General features: G+C 49.1%; 1 protein-coding gene across 7 annotated transcripts in view; it reads right to left on the bottom strand.

Annotated features, from left to right (window-relative positions):
- Positions 1-12,103: 12,103 nt before the first annotated feature.
- The window catches only part of RHOH (ras homolog family member H), a 56,108-nt gene continuing 45,716 nt past the window's right edge, over positions 12,104-22,495 (bottom strand). For all 7 annotated transcript variants that reach the window (XM_051842476.2, XM_070068129.1, XM_070068128.1 and 4 more), the window contains 2 exons: positions 14,406-14,511; positions 12,104-14,163 (listed from right to left, as the gene is read on the bottom strand). In XM_051842476.2, coding sequence (XP_051698436.1) covers positions 13,443-14,018 — 576 coding nt within the window. In that variant the 5' untranslated portion in view covers positions 14,019-14,163; positions 14,406-14,511 and the 3' untranslated portion in view covers positions 12,104-13,442. The remainder of the gene's footprint in view (positions 14,164-14,405; positions 14,512-22,495) is intronic.

Raw genomic sequence — 22,495 nt, 5'->3', positions numbered from 1 at the left:
ACTTGGATTGGAGTCCCGGCTCCAGCTCCTGACTCCAGCTTCCGGCCAACACAGACTCTGGGAGGGAGCAGGGATGGCTCAGAGAATCAAGTTCCTGCCACCCGCATGGGAGACCTGGATGGAGTTCCTGACTCTCAGCTTCGGCCTGGCCCAGCCGGGGCTGTTACAGGCATTTGGGGAGTGAAGTAGCAGACAGAAGATCTCTCTCCCTGTCTCCCCCACTCCCTACCTGTCTGTCCAACATACACTCAAAACGACCAGGCCTGTTTGAAAAACAACCTGATGGGTTTCTGGAAAGTAAAAACAGAAAATGAAAAGAAATGGAAGAGCAGCTTGGAAAATAGGCAAGTGTCTCACGACAGTGAGATCAGAAGTGTGGCTCCACACCTCCTGGGGCCCAGCACCATCTCAGAGAAGGTCAGAGGGCATCTGGCTGCCGGGAAGAGGGAGGAGGAGGGGAAGAAGGGGTGGGGCAGCAGGGGGAGGAGACGTATTTGAGAGGTACACACAGCCAGTGCTTTATCTGGGGCTCTCTGAAAACTTTGGAAAAATAATTGTGAGTCCAAGTCCTAAGTAAATCTTGAGTTCCCTGCCAGGACAGGTCTTCCGGGGTGAATTCTGGGCACTCGCTTGAGTTGCACCTGCCTGTTTCGATCAGGGTGAAAGCTCTGTAGGCAGCCTGGGCCGCCTGCCTGCATTCTCCGTAGCCACAGGGCTGTAAAGACCAGGCACGGCCAAGGGCTCCAAGAGACGCTGCAGCAGGCTTGGACCTCGCTGCTTCCCTGGGCCACGCAGCCGGTGCGTGCACCGCCTGCAGCTTCCAGAACCATTCCGCGGGCCCGGCAGGCAAGCTCTCCACTCCACCTGCAGTCCTACCCTGAGTTCTAGTCATTTCCCTCTTTTTGGCCACAAGCTATTGGAAACCAGTTGCCCAGGTCAGCCACCTGCACCATGGGCCTCTCTGAATCAGGTCAGTCTCTTTGCTAATCCACCTCCAGCAGGGGCCCTAACTCAGTCATTCTCAAAGACAGACAGATGGGTTAGAACTCCTAGCAAAGGGGCTAGCATTATGGCTCAGTAGGTTAAGCTGCCCCCTGCTATGCCAGCATCCCATATAGGCACCAGTTCAAGTCCTGGCTGCTCTACTTCCAATCCAGCTCCCTCTAATACTCCTGGGAAAGCAGCAGATGGCCCACGTGCTTGGGTCCCTGCACCCATGTGGGAGACCTGGATGGAGTTTTAGGTTCCTGGCTTTTAGCCTGGCCCAGCCCCAGCAGTTGTGGCCATTTGGGGAGTGAACCAGTGGAGGGGAGTTCTCTCTCTCTCTCTCTCCCCCCTCTAACTCTTCCTTTTAATAAGTGAGTAAATTTTAATCATATAAAAATATATAACATCAATAATGTATTAATATATAATACATTAATAATATATCAATACATTGAACATATAATTTCATACATACACATATATAAAGGAATCCCCAGTGAAGGGGGCCGGGCAACATCACACCACATTGCGGATGTAGAGCACCAGCTTATCCAGGCCTCTCCTCCCCTGGGCCTTTCGCTCCCACCAAGCTGCCAAGCCGTCTCCCCCTTTTCCTAACTTCTTTCCTTCACAGCACTGATCACACCCCTGCATGGATCTCATCTGTTTCTTGACCTACTTCCTGTCTGCACACCCAGCCCCAGCTACATCCTGAGCTCTGGGACAGCAGGAGCTTTGTCTACCGGCACAGCTTCGTGCTAAGTAGGCCATGGTGCAACGGGAGAGATGGAAATGTTTGGGAATTTATAAAAAAAAAAAAAAAAACTATTTTGTGAAATGGAGAGAGAGAGAGAGCGCGCTCCCATCCACTGTTGTGCCCCTCAAAGGCCTACACCCACCACGGCTGGGCAAGACTGAAGCCAGGAGCCAAGAATTCAATCCAGGTCTCCCATGTGAGTGGCACAGAACCAAGCACTTGGGCCATCACCTGCTGCCTCCCAGGGTGCACATCGGCAGGAAGCTAGAATTGGGGGCAGAGCTGGGATATGAACCCAAGCACTCGGATATGGGATGCAGGCATCCCAAGCAGCATCTTTTCTTTTGTTTTCTTTTTTCTGTTTTATTTTTCTCCCCCATAAACCTTTTATTTAAGGAATACAAATTTCATGCATTTCATATATACAACTTTAGGGACATAATGATTCTTTCCACTGTACCCCCTTTCCTACCCACACTCCCGCCCCTCTTCTTCCTATCTCTCCTATTTCCATTCTGATTAATATTTTTATTATTTTTAAAAATTTATTTATTTGAAAGGCAGAGAGTTTCAGAAAGGCATAGGCAGAGAGAGAGACAGAGACAGAGACAGAGAGACAGAGAGGTCTTCAATGCGCTGGTTCACTCCCCAGATGGCCACCATGGCCAGAACTGGGCCAATCTGAAGCCAAGAGTCAGGAGTTTCTTCCAGGTCTCCCTTGCGGGCACAGGGGCCCAAGCACTTGGGCCATTTTCCACTGCTTTCCCAGGTCATAGCAGAGAGCTGGATCAAAGTGGAGCAGCCAGGACTTGAACCAGCACCCATATGGGATGTTGGCACTGCAGACAGTGGTTTACCTGCAACACCACATGCCGCCCCCCGCCCCCATTCCTATTTTTTTTTACCAAGATCTATTTTCAATTAACTTCATACACATATGATTAACTCTGTACTAAGAAAAGAGTTCAACAAATAGTATTAAAAAAAAAATTAAAAACACTGCTGGGCCGGCATTGGGGCATAGTGGGCTAAGCCTCTGCCTGCAAGCACCAGAATCCCATATGGGCACCGGTTCAAGTCCCAGCTGCTCCTCTTCTGATCTGGCTCTCTGCTAATGACCTGGAAAAGCTGTAGAAGGTAGCCCAAGTGCTTGGACCCCTGCACCCATGTGGGAGACCCTTAAGAAGCTCCTGGCTCCTGGCTTCAAATCGGCACAGCTCAGGCAGTCGTGGCCATTTGCAAATGAACCAGCTGATGGAAGACCTCTCTCTCTGTCTCTCCCTATTGCTGTCTGTAACTCTACCTCTCAAATAAATAAATGAAATCTTTAAAAAAATTAAAAAAAAAAACTATTCCTCGACAGTCGAGACAAGGGCTGCTCAAAGTCATTGCATCTAAGCATCAATTTCACTTCTGTAGATCACTTTTAGATGCTCTGTTAGTTATCACAGATGAGGGAGAACATATGGTATTTGTGCCTTTGGGACCGGCATATTTCACTAAGTATGATGTTTTACAGATTCATCCATTTTGTTGCAAATGACAGGGTTTCTTTTCAAATTTTTTTTTTCCGCCAAGCAGCATCTTAACAGTACACCAAATGTCCTCCCCCAGAGATTAAAAACAACCCTGAAACAGCATGGTAAGTGCAGTGAGGAGAGAAGGGACTAAGTCCTCGGCTTTGTCTGAATCAACGCCATGAAGAACCTCAAGAGTTTAGCTAATGTTGGGGCCGGTGCCGTGGCTCACTTGGTTAATCCTCCGCCTGTGGTGCTGGCATCCCATATGGGCACTGGGTTCTAGTCCCGGTTGCTCCTCTTCCAGTCCAGCTCTCTGCTGTGGCCCGGGAAGGCAGTGGAGGATGGCCCAAGTGCTTGGGCCCTGCACTCGCATGGGAGACCAGGAGGAAGCACCTGGCTCCTGGCTTCGGATCGGCACAGCGCGCTGGCCGTAGCGGCCATTTTGGGGGTGAACCAACAGAAGGAAGACCTTTCTCTCTGTCTCTCTCTCTCTCTCTCTCTCACTGTCTAGCTCTGCCTGTGTGGGGGGGGGGGAGCTTAGTTAATGTGAATAAATTAAGTGGATGGAGAGCCGGCGCCGTGGCTCAATAGGCTAATCCTCCACCTTGCGGCGCCGGCACACCGGGTTCTAGTCCCGGTTGGGGCGCCGGATTCTGTCCCGGTTGCCCCTCTTCCAGGCCAGCTCTCTGCTGTGGCCCGGGAGTGCAGTGGAGGATGGCCCAGGTGCTTGGGCCCTGCACCCCATGGGAGACCAGGAAAAGCACCTGGCTCTTGGCTCCTGCCAGGATCAGCGCGGTGCGCCGGCTGCAGCGGCGGCCATTGGAGGGTGAACCAACGGCAAAGGAAGACCTTTCTCTCTGTCTCTCTCTCTCACTGTCCACTCTGCCTGTCAAAAAAAAAAAAAAAAAAAAAAAAAAAAAAATAAATTAAGTGGATGGAGATCCATTTCCACGTATAACCGAGCGTCTGTTGACCCTTCTGGAAGATATGAAAAGGTTGCTGTTTGTGCTTAGAAACAACACTAGACATTATAAAGTAGAGGAGGAGTGGATTGGAAAATGAATTCATAGAAAATGAACAAGTGAAAAACCCTCTGTACTTACGAAGTTTAGAGAACAGAGCACCCAAAAAGTGATCTTCCCACCACCCAGGGTGAGGTGCTCTGCACCTGCCACCAACTCCTGGGGCTCCAGGCAAGTCATCAACAGGGATCTCAGCTCCTTCCTCCAGAGAACAGCATGGGGGCGGGCGCTGGACTGCCCTTGGGGCGCCCACACCCCATATCAGAGTGCCTGAGTTCTCCCTGCCTCCTTTTCCCATTCGGCTTCCAGCCAGTGTGTACCATGGGAAGAAGCAGGTGGTGGTTCAAGCGCCTGAGTTGCTGCCACCCACATGGGAGACTCGAGTTCCTGGTTCCTGGCTTCCTCCTGGCCCGGCCCAGATGTTACAGGCAGAATAAACCAGCAGAAAGAAGATCTGTCTCTCTCTCTCTGCCTTTGACATTAATGAACATAAACAAATGAAAGGAAAGGAAGGGAAGGGAGAGAAGGGGGGGAGGGGAGACACCATGGTCCTCCAGATTCAAGGTGCATAATACACTGATGGCTACAGCTGCCTCCTGCTCAGCACTCACTGTGTACTTGGCATTGTACGGCTCTCACCTGTACTGGCTCCTTTAATACTCACTACCCCGCAATACGTCTTTACCCATTTTAAGGTAAGGAAACTGACACACAGAGGTTGCTTAACACACACGGGTTGTTGAGCCAGTGAATGACCAAGCTGGCCTTCAAGTCCAAGCAATTTGGCTGCAAAACCTGAACTCTTAAAATATTTTTAAATGATTAATTATGCACACAAAACAAAAATATTTTGAGAAATAATAGAAAGCGATTAATGAACACTCAAGTACCAACTTGTAAACTTGAGAAGCAGAGCGCGCCCAGAGCCTGTGCCACCCCTGGTGGCCTGCTCAGTCGTGTTGCTCCCTCCCCCGAGATGGTGACTGCTGTGCTGAGAAGGGTTTTGAACCCTGAGTGTGACATCATTCAGTTTTGCTTGCGTTTGAGTGGAATCATGCTACACATGGTGTGGTTTTTTTTTTTGTTTGTTTGTTTTTGCTGTTTTTCTCTGCATAGGGATCTGCCAGATAGATCATGCCACCACTTGAACCCTGATGTACAGCTATGAAGCATTTCCACATTCTTTTTTTTTTATTTTTTTTTATTATTTTTGACAGGCAGAGTGGACAGTGAGAGAGAGAGACAGAGAGAAAGGTCTTCCTTTTGCCGTTGGTTCACCCTCCAATGGCCGCTGCGGCCAGCGTGCCACGCCGATCCGATGGCAGGAGCCAGGTACTTCTCCTGGTCTCCCATGGGGTGCAGGGCCCAAGCACTTGGGCCATCCTCCACTGCACTCCCTGGCCACAGCAGAGAGCTGGCCTGGAAGAGGGGCAACCGGGACAGAATCCGGCGCCCCAAGCAGGACTAGAACCTGGTGTGCCAGCGCCGCAAGGCAGAGGATTAGCCTAGTGAGCCGCGGCGCCAGCCCCACATTCATTGTTGTACCAATACTAATTGAGTATCCCAGGAGTTACTTTTCTTTTCTTTTCTTTTCTCTTTTCTTTTCTTTTTTCTTTTCTTTTCTTTTCTTTTCTTTTCATTTTTTCTCTCTCTCTCTCTTTCTCTCTCTCTCTCTCTCTTTCTCTCTCTCTCTCTTTCTTTCTTTCTTTCTCTCTCTCTTTCTCTCTTTCTCTCTCTCTTTCTTTCTTTCTTTCTTTCTTTCTTTCTTTCTTTCTTTCTTTCTTTCTTTCTTTCTTTCTTTCTTTCTTTCTTTCTTTCTTTTATTTGACAGGCAGAGTGACAGTGAGAGAGAGACAGAGAGAAAGGTCTGTCTTTTGCCATTGGTTCACCCTCCAATGGCCACCGCGGCCAGTGCACAGCGCTGATCTGATGGCAGGAGCCAGGTGCTTCTCCTGGTCTCCCATGGGGTGCAGGGCCCAAGTTCTTGGGCCATCCTCCACCGCACTCCCGGGCCACAGCAGAGAGCTGGCCTAGGAGTTATTTTTCAAAGATTTATTTAATATTTATTTATTTGAAAGGTAGAGCAACAGAGAGAGAGAGAGAGAGAGATCAAGAATCTTCCATTTGCTGTTTCACACCCCAAATGGTTGCAACAGCCAGGTCTGGGCCAGGCCAAGGACTCCATCCTGGTCTCCCACATGGGTAGCAGGGGCCCAAGAACTTGGACCGTCTTCCACTGCCATCCCACATTAGCAGGAAGCTGGATCATAAGCAAAACAGCCAAGGCTTGCACTGGCACCCCAACAGGGAAGGCTATGATGAAAGCTGTGGTATAACCTGCTGCACCACAATGCTGGCCCCATCCCAGAATTACCATTTCTGTCTTAAGAAAGGGAAACTGAAGTCGAAAGAGACACACACCCCCTGGCACTGTCTCACTCAAATGCATACAGCCACAGTTCATTCACTGGCACTGCCGGGGTTCCCTGGGTGGATACACCAGTTGTTTAGCCATTCTCTCTTGATAACTAGGTTGTGTCTAGTTTTTGCTATTACCTACAGTGCTATCGAGAACATTCTCATACAGGTCTCCCAGGAAGTTTACACAAGGACATCTCCAGGGTATGCAGGTATTCATCCTAAGTAATGACAAAGAGCTACTCCCAGTTGACATTCCCATGAGTAGTCTGTGAGTTCCTGTTGTTTCATGTCCTTGCCAAAGCTTGATATTGTCATATTTTTCTATTCTTTTGCCAATGTGGTTGTTTGAAAATGGTGTCTCCTTGATGGCTTGGTTTTTTGCATTACCCTAAATATACATGAAATTAAGCACACTTTTTATTGTTTATTAGTCATGCATAGTTCCTCTTCTGAAAAAAATGTGCATTGAAATTGGGCTGTTTTTCTCATGGATTCGTAGTTGCTCTTTACACATTAGAAATCATAGCAGAGGTTCTTAAGTATGACCATGTTATTAGAAGACCCATAGTCCTTGCATATTGCTACTCCAGGGCTGTGCCTTTGTTTATTCAGATTGCATTTGCTCAACACATTCCTTCCTCGTCCACATAAACAGACCTCGAGAGTGGAATTGCCTGGGTTTGGGGGCCCAGAAATGGCAGTCACCAGGCTGCAGACCCATCCCTTCACAGGGACTTGAGGAATCCGTGAATGCCAGAATGCACAGAGGCTGTCTAGCAGTGAGAGAGTGTACCAGCACCATTCCAGCCGGCTCGAAGGAAAGCCCTTGAATGCTGGCATTACCTGCAGGGGTGCGAGGTCAGAGATCACAGCAGGATGGTGCTGCGCCTGCCCCATGACAAGCACCGCAGGCGCGGTGGGAGGAAACACAAGGGGCATCAAAAAGGTTGTGGAAAGTGGAATGAGAAGAGAAGCTTATTTTTGCACGAAAAAAAGAAAAAAACCAACCTTGAAATCCATGCATAGTTTTTTTTTTTTTTTTTCATGATACACATTTTCCATGAACTTTTTCAAAATTCCCCTCATGCTGTCCAAGAGTCCAGAAGAAGCCGGAGCCCTGGAGGGACCCCCCATCATTTTCCAAGTAAGCAACACCAAAGAGGAAAGGCGCAAGCAGAACACCCTCAACTGTTCCCTCCTCCTACTTGGATTTCCGGCCAGAAGCTCTCATTGAGTCAAGCGGAATCCAGCCAGGCAGAGACCCTGAGGTCCAGTCCACAGGGTTAGTTAGCCTCCTGGACACAGAGGAGGGCAGGGAAGGATGGAACATGGAAATGGGACAGCAAGCAGAGACCAGCCGAGACGGTGGGCTAAGATCCACCTGAGGCTTGTAGGCGATGAATGACAAAAGGAAGCACACGCAGGAAGGCTGCCTCAATCCAGCTGCCTCCGCAGCTCGTAGCAGGGATCTTACTCCCCGCCTTGGCAAGATGAGCAGGTGCAATGAACGCTCAACATATTCCTCCAGAACTCTCAGCAGGTCAAGTTTATACCGAAATTACATGGCAAAGCTGGGATGTTTAGGAAAGTAACAATGAAAGGGAAATATCCTGTTTATCTGAGCCTGCTTCTTACCAATGTAGAGAGAACCGCTCTCCTGTGAGTGTGCTCCAAGCATTAAATGAGATGATAGATATGAAGTGCCTAACGTGGGGACTGGAACCAGCAAGCATTCATTGTTTTCTGTTGCTATTGGCACCATCCTACATGTCATTTGACTCAGAACACACTAGATGACAATGTTATAAATGGAGCCTGCTTCTGAATGGATTTCACATCACATGGTCTACTAATGACAGGTTCTAGAAAATTCTAACCTGATCTAAAATATTCAGCCTATAGACTTTCATAGGGATCTACCAAAAACATAGTACTGTCATTTAAACTATAGTTTACAAAATACAAAGCATTGAAGCTGGCACTGTGGTGCAGCGGGTTAACACCCTGGCCTGAAGCACCAGCATCCACATGGGTGCCAGTTCAAGTCCCGGCTGCTCTACTTCCAATCCAGCTCTCTGCTATGGCCTGGGAAAGCAGTAGAAGATGGCCCAAGTCCTTGGGCCCCTGCACCCACGTGGGAGACCAGGTAGAAGCTCCCAGCTCCTGGCTTTGGATCGACGCAGCTCCGGCCATTTTGGCCAACTGGGGAGTGAACTAGTGGATGGAAGACCTCTCTCTCTCTCTCTCTCTTTCTCTCTCTCTGTGTAACTCTGACTTTCAAATAAAATAAATAAATCTTTAAAAAAATGCAAAGCATTTCCACAATCCTGATTGCACCAATACACTAAGGGTATCCAGGAATTGCTATTTTAAGAAAGGAAAACTGAGATTTAAAGGGACACAACCAATTTTTGACTCCACAAGTACATCACAATCATCTGACTCCCCCTCATTGCGACCTCCTATCTACCACTGAGAATTAAGGACATATTTTAGAATCTACCAAACAGTTAATGTGAACATGAGGTTTAACCAAGCACTACCTGTGAATTTATATCACGTCATTTCCATGGTTTATCTTTCCCTGTGAAAGACTACTCATGATTATGTTTCTTTGCTTTATCAGAAGAAACAGAATCTCGGGGGGAAAATCCCCGCCGTAGGAGCCGGTGTTATTGCATAGCGGGGAAAGCCGCCGTGCAATGCAGCATCCCACATGGGCGCCAATTCAAGCCCCAGCAGCTCCACTTCTGATCCAGCTCTCTGCTAGTGGCCTGGGAAAGCAATAGAGGATGACACAAGTGTTTGGGCCCCTGCACCCACGTGGGAGACTTGGATGAAGCTGCTGGCTCCTGGCTTTGGCCTAGGGGGAGTTGCAGCCATCTGGGGAGTGAACCAGCAGATGGAAGATCTCTCTCTCTTTCTGTAAATCTTTTAATAAATAATTCTGAAAAAAAAAAAAAAACATCCCCACCACTGAGTTGTGCTGATCTAACTCAATGCAGTAAAGACTGCTTCCTCAGCACTGGGGACAAACACTCAGAGATGCTGCCCCCTCTGTCCTATCATGTCCAGGCCAATGAGGCAAGCTGGAGTCCTTCCAGCCCCTCTCTCCCTGGGCAAAGTACTCTTCCTGAGCTCCACATTCTTCAAAGTACCAGGTTCTCCTCTCCCCTCCTCCCCATCAGTTCCTCCTCTGAAGGCACTATCTGAAACCAGAGAGGTGCAAAAGTGAGATAAGAGATTTCCCAAGCTTTATAAGCATCAGATCACGGTATATTTCACACACATGGTGAATCATGGTGAAATCAGGATGTGACTCACATATAAGCAGCTTATGAAATTACACCTAAAAGCCAAGGGTTGGAGAAAGACCAAGTGACTTAGGTGGGTCCTATTTTCATTGCTAGAAAGAAAAAAATCAAAGGGAGGACTAGGATCAGACTTGGAATATTTAACAAGAGTTCTTAAAATACAGGCTACTTGACTGGTAGTGGAGGTGGGATGTGACAAGGCCAGTCAGTCGGGCTGCTCTGGAAGAAAGTGGGGCCCATTGGTTTTGAGCAGAGCTTTGGAGCCACACAGACCTGCTCAAGACTCCCAGTGCTGCCCTCACCTGCTATATGACCTTGGACTTGTTAAACTAGCAGGTTGGGCCTCAGTTTCCTTGTGTAAGATGGAATTCATCTAAATACTGTGTGCTGATACAACCCACATTCATTTGCTTAATACAGTGCCCATTACAGCCAGAGCACTCAATGAATTTTAACCATTATGACACTTTCAGCATTCTTGTTACTCAGCCTGATTTTATCATACCAAATTCAGCTGCCCCAAAGATTTGGTATAAAAACAAGAGCATTCCTGTTAGTGGAAGGTTCATGTCCCCTTGAATTCAATGCGGAAGCCTAATCCCCCATGTAATGGTGTTCAGAAGTGGGGCCTCAGAAGGCAATTAGTGCTCTTAAAGAGACAAATGTGTGCTTTCTCTCTCTGCCATGTGAAGACACAACAGGTAGAGGGCCTGCACCAGAACCTGATCATGCTGCAGTCCTGATCTCAGACTTCAGTCTCCAGAACTGTGAGAAATTAACATCTGTTGCGTAAGTCCATGGTATTCCATTACAGCAGACCAGAATAATTGAGTCAGGATGAATTGCTCAACTACCCAAATTCTTCAAGGTAAACAAGAGCATATTTAATGTTGCAACATGGAAGAGTTAAGAGTAGACATTGTATAAAAAAGGTACCACAAATTCTGAAGTGAGAGAAACACATGCCTGTGAACAAGCAGGCAAAAATCAATCTGTGCTCATGTAAAACATACATGACAGGGACTGCACCAAGATGACCTATTTTCACTTCTTATGCCTTCAAGGCTGGTGAGGGCCTGCTTCCTTCCCATAACCACTCAGCACAGAAGCCTAGTTCCTGTCCTTCTAATTCAGTTCAACACAGCTTGGTTTAGTTATGGTTGCTTCTTGGTGATTCGGAGATGTCTCTACAATCAGGAAAGTGTAGTGTAGCAGGGCAGATGCAAGTCCCATCCCTGCGGAGGTCTGCACACTGATTCCTTGTCTGACCTCTGAGGGTTCCCCGGGGGAGCCCTTAAGCTTGGCTGTTGCTGCAGTCACAGGTGTCACCGGTGTGCTCTTGCCCAGGTGATGGCAGAACCACTTGACTTGCCCTCTATGGGCTTCCTGTCCTCCTCTGCATACCCCGGAACCACCACCTCCTTCCTCATTCAGATCTAGACTTCCCAGCTGCAGACTCCCATTTCCCTTCCATAAGAAGGAAGGAACAGCTTAGGGGATGGCCAACTTCAGTGAGTAGTAACGCATCCCTACTAACATGTTAAACACCCCAAAGATAAGTCTTAAAAACCTGTGTTAGTTATTTAAGACCCTTTGGTATGTGAGGGACAGCAGCAGGATCACAGGGATATCAGGGGATATGAGCTTCCATCTCCTCCCCTTCCTGGTCAGCTCTTCAGCCCTCCGATACCAACACCAAGAGCTGGAGACAGATCAAGGGACATGGTGACCCAGAGTCAAGGGCAAGCCATAGGACTGGAGGCCTGAGATGTCTGGGTGAAGGCAAATCTGTCAACACCAAAGAATTGAGGGAACCGTTTCACCTGAGACTAAGATCTGGGTCCCAGGCTTTTTACTGGATATGGAAGAGAGGAGACAGAAGGAGAACGCAGTGTGGAGATGAGCACAAACTTGATTTTTTACACTGATTACAGCTACAAAGAATTGGCCACATCAGGAAACTGAAAAATTGGTTTCCTTATGTCAGCTTAATTCTAGCCCTCATCATTTATTGCAACTGCTTTTCCTTTTGTGTGTAATGGTCATGTTACACCATAATGATATACATATTCACAAACGCAGTTCAGAGTGGTTCTAAGTTTTACTTGATTAGGGCAGTAAACGACACATTTTCATAACTTCTTCCTCAAATTACATTGTCTTCTGTTCTCTACTTTTACAGATGAGCAACATCATCACTCTAAAGCTGTTAGAGAGAATGGGGTGTGAAGGGTGTGGGTGTGTGTGGGTGTGTGTGTGTCCCTATATATTCAGTGTTACTCCTGATAACTTTGTGTTACCTGAGCATTTGCTACATAGCTTTCTAGATTCCCTGTGCTTAGAACTTGTGCTTTTCTTTCACTCAGGCACTTCACAGTCACGAAAAAATAAAAGCTGTAAGTTGTACTTTTCTTTCCTTATACACATATAGGTAGACACCTTCCCAACTATTCCGATTAGTTCCTCAAGTTAATAACTTATGTTGCCATGCCAGCTGAGCTGAGAGTTTGAATGAGTGTGAACTTGTCAAGTGAACCTGTCCGCTCTCCTAAGCCCTGTTCCCAGTTAGGAGCCACCAGATCAGACGAGGGAAGCAGCAGCTGGAATTCCTGCTTCTCACTTCTGCTCCAGGTTCTGCAGCTAGACGCACAGCTGTCTGATTCTCTACTCACAAGGGTTTCCTTCGACATCTCGGTGGATGAGACAGGAAATACTTAGTGTGTGACCGGAGTTCTGTGAGTGAAAAGTAATGTTGTAAATAAGAAAGGCTCCTCTGTAACTACACAGAACTAGTGGTAACGTTGGGATCGTTAGGCGGCACCAAAATATCTTAGCTATGGAGCTGTCTTCTATTTACAACTCTGAATAACAGGGAGGTGGAAAATGAATTTCCAGGATCAGTTTATGGTCATTTTAGTAATTCCAACAAAATGACTGTTTCAGGCAAAAACACTAACACTGCAAACGCACGGCAGAGCCCTGGGAGGTTCGTGTCACTCATCTAGTAGCTGGTGTGCGTGAGTACGCGGGGAAAAGCATTCCAAGTGGGAAAACTAATGGGATTCCAAAGCTATCTACTTCGTTGTTATTTAAATAAAATGTGTGTTTAAATACAGAATATTTTGGAAAACAAACTTTGTGATTCAAAATGATGGACATTATTTGGGACACTGAGTTTGCTTTTTTTAATTCTAGAGGAAATGCTCGTGACAGTTTCCCAAGGACTTTTCTGGCCAGACTGGGGGCAAGGAGCTCATCTGCAGAGTGCGGTTAGGAAGATCGTCCAGTGGTCAAGTCCAGTGGGTAACCAAGGTCACTCGGGATGCCCTTAAGACACTTGGCCCTTGTTGGTGTGCCCGCTCTCCCTCTCCCCATCAGTCCTGGGGTGAGTGGGAGGGTGGTGGATGAAGAGTCTCGGGGGTTAGAAGATCTTGCACTCATTAATGGAGAACAGCCTCCTCCTGTTCCGCCTCCTGGCCTGGTTGACTGCAGTTCGAACAGCACACTCAAATACCTGCTGGACCCCCCTGTTGCTAAGGGCTGAGCACTCCAGGTAGCCCTTGGCCTTCACATCCTGGGCCAGTCTCTTCCCTTCGATGGCATTGATGCAGGAGGCCCTGTGGGGCCCTATCTCCCGCTGGTCTGTCTGCGTGGCCACCACCAGCACCGGAGTACAGGGCAAGTTGCTCCTGATTTCACCAATCCACTTGTTCTTCAAGTTCAAGAACGAGTTGTGGTTGGCCACAGAGTAGCACATCAGCACCACATCCGCCTGCTGGTAGGACAGGGGGCGGATGCTCCGGAAGGCGTCATTGCCCGCCGTGTCCCACAGGCCCAGGCTGATCTGGATGCCATCCATGAAGACATCCACGCCCGTGTTCTCGTACACCGTGGGCTTGTAGGCCTCGGGGAAGGTCTCGGAGGTGAAGCGCACCAGCAGGGAGGTCTTGCCCACAGCGGAGTCGCCCACCAGCACGCACTTGATAGAGCTCAGCATCTTGCCCGCCCGGTGTCCCACTGTCAAGGGCAGGATCCCAGGAAAAGGAGCTCTCAGTGGGCCGCGGGGGCCAACGCCATCCGGCCCCTGCGGCACGGGAGATGGGCCGTCTGCTTTGAAAAGCTTCAAGAAGTCTAGTGTGCCACTGCAACAGAAAGACAAGGGGGGAGGTTGAGTACTGTGTTTCCCATTTCGGATGACAAGGAGCTTCCTCAGCAGCAAACTGATACATAGGGGGCCCATCTCAGGTAGCTGCACCACCCGCTTATCCGCAAAGACAGCTAAGACCACGGTGCCTGCCGGCCCAGAGGCAGAAGCTGGTTTCATCTCTAAAATCAGCCGCTCTGATTGCAACATTACAAAACAAACAAAAAACAACGTAGCAACCTGGGGTGGGTCAGACGTGTTCAGCTTCAGCTCCGAGAAGTGGGGGAGGCAGCTGAGTGTGCTCTAGGCGGCTTCAGTTTCCAGGAGATTCCAGCGGCTTCGGGAACTACGAGAGAGACACGTGGTGATGAGCCACAGACACCGTATGCTTTCCCCTTCATCTACCAAGTCTTTGGTTCACGCAGGAGCTCGTGTTGAGGCAGGAGAAAGAAACTGCCAGAATCTTAGCAGTTTGCCATGGTCTTTGCCTGCAGGTTTTTTCCCTAAAAACTGGCCACCGTCATAATGGCCTGTCCTTGGCATTTTCTTACCCACAAGCAGCACAGGGAGCTCAGCCCTGGAGGCAGCATCCCACATGCCAGCTGCACCTGTTAGCTCAAGGCCAGCCCGGCCTCAGAAGGAGAAAAAGCACCTCGGACCCAATTCCGAGCAAAGGCCGTTACTGCATCCGGGTGTAGCATCTCCAGCGCTGGCTCCGCCTGCCGTGTCACTCGTAAAGCCACGAGAAGACACCTGCAGGTCTGCTTCAAGATGGAACTTTTACAATCACCCCTCTAAATCCTGACTTTCCCTTCCAGGATGTTTTAATCCCTGTAAACCCACAGTCATTGTTTAATTATACATATCAACCTTATAAATGGGAAAGTCAAATAAATGAGCCACATGATTTTTATGTTTTTTTTTTTTTTTAAACCCACATAAGCTGAGCGACCTCGGACAAGTGACTTAACCTCTCTGAGGTTGAGTTCTCCCATAAAAACAAGTTCTGTAGGGAGCTGTCTTGTTAGCTCTTTTTCCTGTTATTGACTTAAAAGACCAAATAGCAACTGTCCATCCTACACTCTAAAACTCTACCGGAGGCCGGCGCTGTGGCACAGTGGGTAAAGCTGCTGCCTGCAACACCAGCATCCATACAGGCACTGGTTCGAGTCCTGGCTCTCTGCTATGGCCTGGAAAAGCAGCGGAAGAAGACCCAAATGCTTAGGCCCCTGCATCCACGTGGGAGATCCGGAGGAAGCTTCTGGCTCCTGGTTTCAGATAGGCCCAGCTCTGGCCATTGCAGCCATTTGGGGATTGAACCAGCAGATGAAAGACTTCTCTCTCTCTCTCTCTCTCTCTCTCTGCTTCTCTGTAACTCTGCCTTTTAAGTAAATAAACAAATTTTTTTTAAATTAAAACTCCTACTGGTTATCCTCATGCACCATGGTCCTGGACACCCATTTATAATCAGACTTTGAGGAAGGTGGTTTGTAAGCTCTCAGACTTTAGCTCCTTAGGTGGAGGGGCAACTTAAGTGTATGGATTTGCGATTAGTCCAGAGCCAAGTCCTCAAGACTTTTTTTTTTTTTTTTTTGACAGGCAGAGTGGACAGTGAGAGAGAGAGACAGAGAGAAAGGTCTTCCTTTTGCCGTTGGTTCACCCTCCAATGACCACCATGGCCGGCGCGCTGCAGCCGGCGCATCACGCTGATCCGATGGCAGGAGCCAGGTGCTTCTCCTGGTCTCCCATGGGGTGCAGGGCCCAAGCACTTGGGCCATCCTCCACTGCACTCCCGGGCCTTAGCAGAGAGCTGTCCTGGAAGAGGGGCAACCGGGACAGAATCCGGCGCCCCGACCGGGACTAGAACCTGGTGTGCTGGTGTTGCAAGGCGGAGGATTAGCCTATTGAGCCACGGCACTGGCCAGCTCAAGACATTTTTAAGTTTTGTTTTGATCCCAATGAAGCAAGACTAGAACCACTGAGAATGTGCATACATCAGACGGTTGGTTACTCCAGTGATGTCTTTCTTATAGAGTGAGCTGATGCCAGATTTCTCCGTGTACATCTTCAGTGAAAGGAAGTCAACAAGGCATGATAAGAACATGAACTTGAAAATCGGGTTCACGTGGAATGGACTCCAGTCTGCCCCAAGACCACCTGCGTCAACCAGGCCAGGAGACGCCTCTGGAAAACTTTCCTAACTTCTGTAAACCTCGGTTTCCTCCCACGTAAAATGTATGGATAACGTCTACATCGCACGATCTCAGAGCTGTTGAGAGTATTATGATTAAACGTACAGCAAGGATCTTTAGCATAATGGATAATATAAACATGCTATATGAATAATATTGCCAAATAATCATTACTAAATATGATGATGCACAATTATTCACTAAGGAGTGGAAGTTGAAGGAACACTAAAGAGAATTCTCCAGCGAAGGCTGCTTTGTGTATCCTACACCCAGCCATGACCACAAGAAACAGAGTTCTTCTTGTAGGGTAAAAACACAAAGATTATGGACCAAAGACACTGCTGTCTGAGCTTTGCCAGCCAGAGCTCTGCTCAGTCAGGGGTGACACAGGCAGCCCCCCGAGCTGGCTTGGGCTCTCAGGTTCTGGGTGTCCCCAGGTGCAAACGTGGAGAGACAAGGTGAAGCTTTCCTGGTAAAGCAGCCCCGGCCACAGCAAACACACGCGCAGAACCTGTTGCCCGATGCCCAGCGGCCAGGACAGCGGCGAACCCGTGGACCCCAGAAGATGGCCAGAGGTGTGGCTCGCGGCTGAGCCCGCTCCATCTGGCTTAGAGCCACACCCCATGTGGACAGGAGTGAACCCGCACAGCAGCACACGTGGCCCACGCGCGGCCAGATATGGCTCATGCGGTCACGGGCATATGGTTGATAGGCTTGATTGCAAGAGGGTCTCCCCCTTTAAGCCGAAGGGACTTCTGGGGGAAGATGAAAGAAGGTTTGTGGTGGTGTCCGGGGGTGAGGTGGGGGACTGGCTCACTGGCAGGGCCGCCCAATGACCCAGCTCTCTGCCCGGAAGCGCTCTGGCCAGTGTCTCCAGAGAGTGTCCCCTGTGAGGACACGGGCAGCCCTTGAGGCTATTCCTCCCAGGGCTTGGATCAGACTGGAATTAAGGAACCTTTGATCTCAGAGCCGCCAGGGCCTCAGGAACAGGACTGTTCTGGCCCCTTCTCCTGCTCCACCGTTTTCACAGGGTGCCTGTCCTGGCCCCAGGGTTCACACACAGGGGAGGCGGCTCCCTCCAGGGCAGAACCTTGGTGCCTCTACTCACTGTCGCCAGCAAAGGATCAAGGGCAGACAAAATCCATTTCCTGCCCTGTGGCAATCCTGGTTTCACCTTGGCCTCCACTCTTCTCTGCCTGCAGACACACTCTGTGCCTCTCTGTGTGCCTGGAGGGACCTGCCCCCGACTGCTCCCCAATTTCCAACCCCACGCTCCTGCCCCACCAGCCCAGGTGCCCCTACTGCATGGCCACAACACCCTCAATGCATGCTGCAGACATCCTCTTGCCCTGCTGAAGTGGCTGGGCTTCTGTGTTTGCCCTCCACTGGTGAAACTGGAGTGAGATCTGCGCCAGCCGCTTCATAGGGAGCACGGGCGCACCAGGTGGAAGCGAGAACAAGGCAATCATTTGTGCTCGAACCTGACGCTTCGTCCATTTGGAAATGCTGGCTTGTTTGGGGAGAAGGCCCCTTTAGAGTGAAACCGCATGATAAAAACCAAGGTGACACTGGGGGTATTATCAGCTAACTGTTGCTACTGGCAGTTTTCGGGGTGGCTGGGGTTTGTAGGAGGTGGTGTATTTCAAAACATTGACAGAGTCATCATTTGGGAGCCCACAGCGGCCGGCAGCCAGCAGCCAGCAATGGCTTTGTCAGTTAGAGATCACGTGGAAATGCCCTCCTCTGAGAGCTTTGGATGGCAAAGGCCTGGCACTGGCCGCAGCCGGTTCATTCATTCAGGGAGTCCGTGTGCATGAACCATGCCCATTTAGATGGCTAGGAAATCATCATAGCCCTCAGCAACGCATCTCTGCCGGTGCCTTCTGCCAGCTCTGCTCCCCAGCCATGCCGGGACATGACGGCAACAGCCGGCCCAGGACGGCAGAACTCACGCAGAGACCCCGCCTGGCAAGGGTCTGGGCGCTCTGCTTTCATCTCTTTGCCTTGCGGGGAGAGAGGATCAATGCACAAAATCTTAGGGCACATCCTCGAAAAAAGCAGAACCCTCTCTAAACTTCCCCACTCCAGACTGTCACTCCGTTGTACTCTCTAGTAAACACACACATGTATATGTCTTCTAAACATATTTCAGATTTAAAATTTTGTCTATTCCAGCAAAGTCTACACACTTGCCAGTTTTTAGCTCAACAGCTTCCCTGTTGCTTCAGAAATTCACAATTGCAGTTACTGCTCATTAGGATGGCGCGTGAGTCCCAGTACTTCACTCTATCACTTTATGTGTGTATGCTGTAGAATGTTAGATATGCATGTGTACACTCAGGTGTCACCTTCAGGTGGGGTGTTTTTCTTGGGGGACGTATTCACAAGTGTGAGGCCTTATGGGGTCAATGGGTCATTTTGTGGCTTCTTTCCATTTCCTGAGCATCTTCCATACTTAGTACTACACTTAGTACTATACTTAGTACTCTGCTAGTATTAGTCGTTAATCCTGTCATTCGTTCAGGGCATCCTGGGTGACAGGCATGCATTGTGACAGGTCCTGAGGACCCGACAACAAACAAGAGTCACTGTATTCATGGAGACTCTGTGTCACAACTCCAAGAACTTTGGGGGCTGAGGAGTTTGTCTTAGTCACACAGCGAGGAAAAGACAGAGACGAAGGTGGATCCAGATCAAGTGCGGGCACCTCCTTGTGTCACCACACCTGTGATTCCCACGAGCCCTCGCCACAGCATCTCAGATCCACTGCTTCCCACGCAAACCCACCTGCAAGACATTTTCCCATGCTCTCCCTCCCAGCCTATTCTCTTCCTACAAACAGACCAGCACTGGAGATGTTTAGAGGAGGGCACTGTCTCTCAAGATGGATGCTGATTCCACAGTGGGCTCGCTTGTGAGAACTCATCAACCTGTGGACATCCAGTGTGTCCACTTTTCTGTGTGCAGATTTAAAAATAAAAAAATAAAGACTGCTGCCTTGTAGTGGATGTCTTCTCAAGTGGTATTTCAAGTTTTATCTTAAGCAAGAGTTCTTTTCACTAATTCTTGGTACTACTTTAATAATTCCTTCCAAGCAGTTGCTAATTGCTACAAATGACTAAATTGCTCCTCAAAAATCACAAAAAAAATCATCTTTAAGTTAGTTTATTTTTATACACCAGACCATCTCTATTCCAAATAGATTTGTGTTCTAAATATTCATTTGTAAGATGCTGGCTGCAACTTTTTAAAAATGCTGATTTGAGAGGCAGAGAGAGATCTTCCATCTACTAGTTCACTTCCCAAAATGCCCACGATGGCTGGAGCTAGGTTAGGCCAAAGCTGGAAGCCTGGCACCAGTCTGGGTCTCCCATTTGAGTGGCAGGGACCCAAGCACTTAAGCCATCAGCTGCTGCCTCCCAGGGTGCACATTAGCAGAAAGCTGGAATCAGGAGTGGCCAGGACTCAAATCCAGGCACTCTGACATGGGATGCTGGCATCCTAACCACTATTCCAAACACCCACCCTCTGGTTGCAACTTTTAACACTTGTTCCCCAGAGTCAAAGTTCTAAGCAGTATTTACATCCCTAAGCCTAAAGCATATTTAGCCCCATCACAGCTGAATTAAAACAAAACATCTTGGGGCCATGTTATGGCGCAGCAGGTTAAACTGCCACCTGCAACAGTGGCATCCCATTTGGGCCCCAGTTTGCATCCTGGCTGCTCCACTTTCACTCTAGTTCCATGCTAATGCACCTGGGAAAGCAGCAGATAATGGCCCAAGTGCTTGGGCCCCTGCCAACCACAAGGGAGACACAGAGTTCCAGGTTCCTGGCTTTGGCCTGGCCTAGCCCTGGCTCTTGTAGCTATCTAGGGGTGAACCAGCAGATGGAAGACCTCTCCATCTTTCCCTCTCTAACTCTGTGTTTCAAATAACTAAATCTTCAGAAAAAATAAAATGAAAAATGAAACAGAACATCTCCCTGCAACCCCCGAAGTCTCAGATTCCTCCAGGGTCCTAAGCCTCAAAGTATCTGAGCCCTGTCCCTTGCAGTTCTAGCAGGAACATAGCCCCTTCCCCCTCCTCCCTTCTAGCCATCCTGCTCTAATCGGTCCCCCTCCCCTCACTCCGGCTTCCAAGAGCACAGTCACCATACTGTCACCTCGGGTCCCCAGTTCCCAACATAGCCCAAGTCCAGAGGCAGACACAAGACCAGCCAGGCAAGTAGCTGCCCAAAGTACCCTGAAGGGACACTAGAGCTTCACCTCAAAACTCAGGTGATGGCCAAACATGTTTCCCAAAATGTCTGTCAAAGTAGCTGCAAGAACACCCTGAAAAAATGCTTGGAGTTGAGATTGTGACCCCCAAAGGTCAAGTTCAAGGAAAGCCACATGGTCTCTGCACTTCTAAGGAATGTGACACATTTTCTTAGCTGGGTATGCATGCCTGGCGCTTGGGCTGAATCAGTCAAGGAAAGAGAGGACACAGAGGCAGATGGGTGAATGTCTAATCATCCCGTGACGTCACTACACCACAAAGCAAGGGGACCAAATGACAGCCCACTCACTGCCATTTCTTTGGGTGACCCACCAAGTAAGAATTATTTTTATGTTTTTTCAGTGATTGGAAAAAATCAAAAGAAGAAAATATTTCATGACATGAGACAACACATGAAGTTCACTATCAGAGTCTGCAGACAGAGTTTTACAGGAGCATGGCCACGCTCATACGTTCATATACTGTCGCTCACTCGTTCACATACTGTCTATCTATGGCTGCTTTCCCGTACAACACAGACTTGCAGTGCACACTAAATGGCCCACAGAGCCTGGTTTCTTACAGAAGTCTGCCAATCCTGCTGTGAAGAAAGTGAATCGTTGCACAGAGCGTTAAGCAGCCACCTACGATGCCAGCATCCCATACAAGTGCTGGCTCCAGTGTAACTTACGCTCCAACTGTAAATAGGCAATGATTACGATTCGTCCTTAAAAGTGCTTGCACAGGAGGCCGGCGCCGCGGCTCACTAGGCTAATCCTCTGCCTAGCGGCGCCGGCACACCGGGTTCTAGTCCCGGTTGGGGCGCCGGATTCTGTCCCGGTTGCCCCTCTTTCAGGCCAGCCCTCTGCTGTGGCCAGGGAGTGCAGTGGAGGATGGCCCAGGTGCTTGGGCCCTGCACCCCATGGGAGACCAGGAAAAGCACCTGGCTCCTGGCTCCTGCCATCGGATCAGCGCGGTGCGCCGGCCGCAGCGCGCCGGCCGCGGCGGCCATTGGAGGGTGAACCAACGGCAAAGGAAGACCTTTCTCTCTGTCTCTCTCTCTCACTGTCCACTCTGCCTGTCCAAAAAAAAAAAAAAAAAAGTGCTTGCACAGGATTAAGTGAGGACTGTGTATAAAGCACCTAGAACAGTGCCTGGCATGGAGGTGACTACAGACATATTTGCTATTATTATGAATTACCTTTACGGGCTCTTGGAAGATCATTATGAACCAGTGTGTGTCATGAACCTAAAACAGTGCCTGGAACACACAAGCATTAGCAAAGAGTAGCTGCTAAGGTGTCAATGCCATAGATACCTGGAAGAGGAACTAATTCTCTGAGATGGGAAGAGAGAGCAGTGATTTGAGAATCCAGCATTTAAACAGTAAGATCTAATCTGCAGGAATAATAAGATGTTGGCAAGCAAAGGAGCAGAAGTGCCTGGGGGGTGGACGAGGAGGAAGAGCATGTGCAAAGGCCAAAGGGCAGGCAAGTACATGGTTGCCTTGGGGAAGCAGAGTAGCTCAGGAAGGCTGCACTGTGGGATGCTTGGTGGGGAGCAGGAAGTGGACAGTGGGAGATGAGGCTGTATTTTAATGCAGATTGCTTTAGGTCCATCTACACTCCCAGTATACTATGAGCTCCAGTTGACCCCACCATCAATTAAAATCCCTAGGTCTTTGCCGCATAGACTGCTACCAATCCACTCTCTTTTAACTTAAATATCACTTGCCCACTAGACTTTCTGAATGCCCGTCCTGTGTCAGGCATTCGTTGTGCTATAGCATGAGGCTGTTAAGTTCAACAACACAGGCTCTGCCTTAAGAAACGTGCAGTCTCATGGGCAGGGCAAGCCATAATCCCCAACAGCGGTCTAA

The sequence above is a fragment of the Oryctolagus cuniculus genome, chromosome 2, assembly GCF_964237555.1.
Source record: "Oryctolagus cuniculus chromosome 2, mOryCun1.1, whole genome shotgun sequence".
Classification (NCBI taxonomy): Eukaryota; Metazoa; Chordata; class Mammalia; order Lagomorpha; family Leporidae; genus Oryctolagus; species Oryctolagus cuniculus.
Note: the sequence above shows the minus strand (reverse complement) of the source record. Positions and strands in the feature narration are given on the sequence as shown.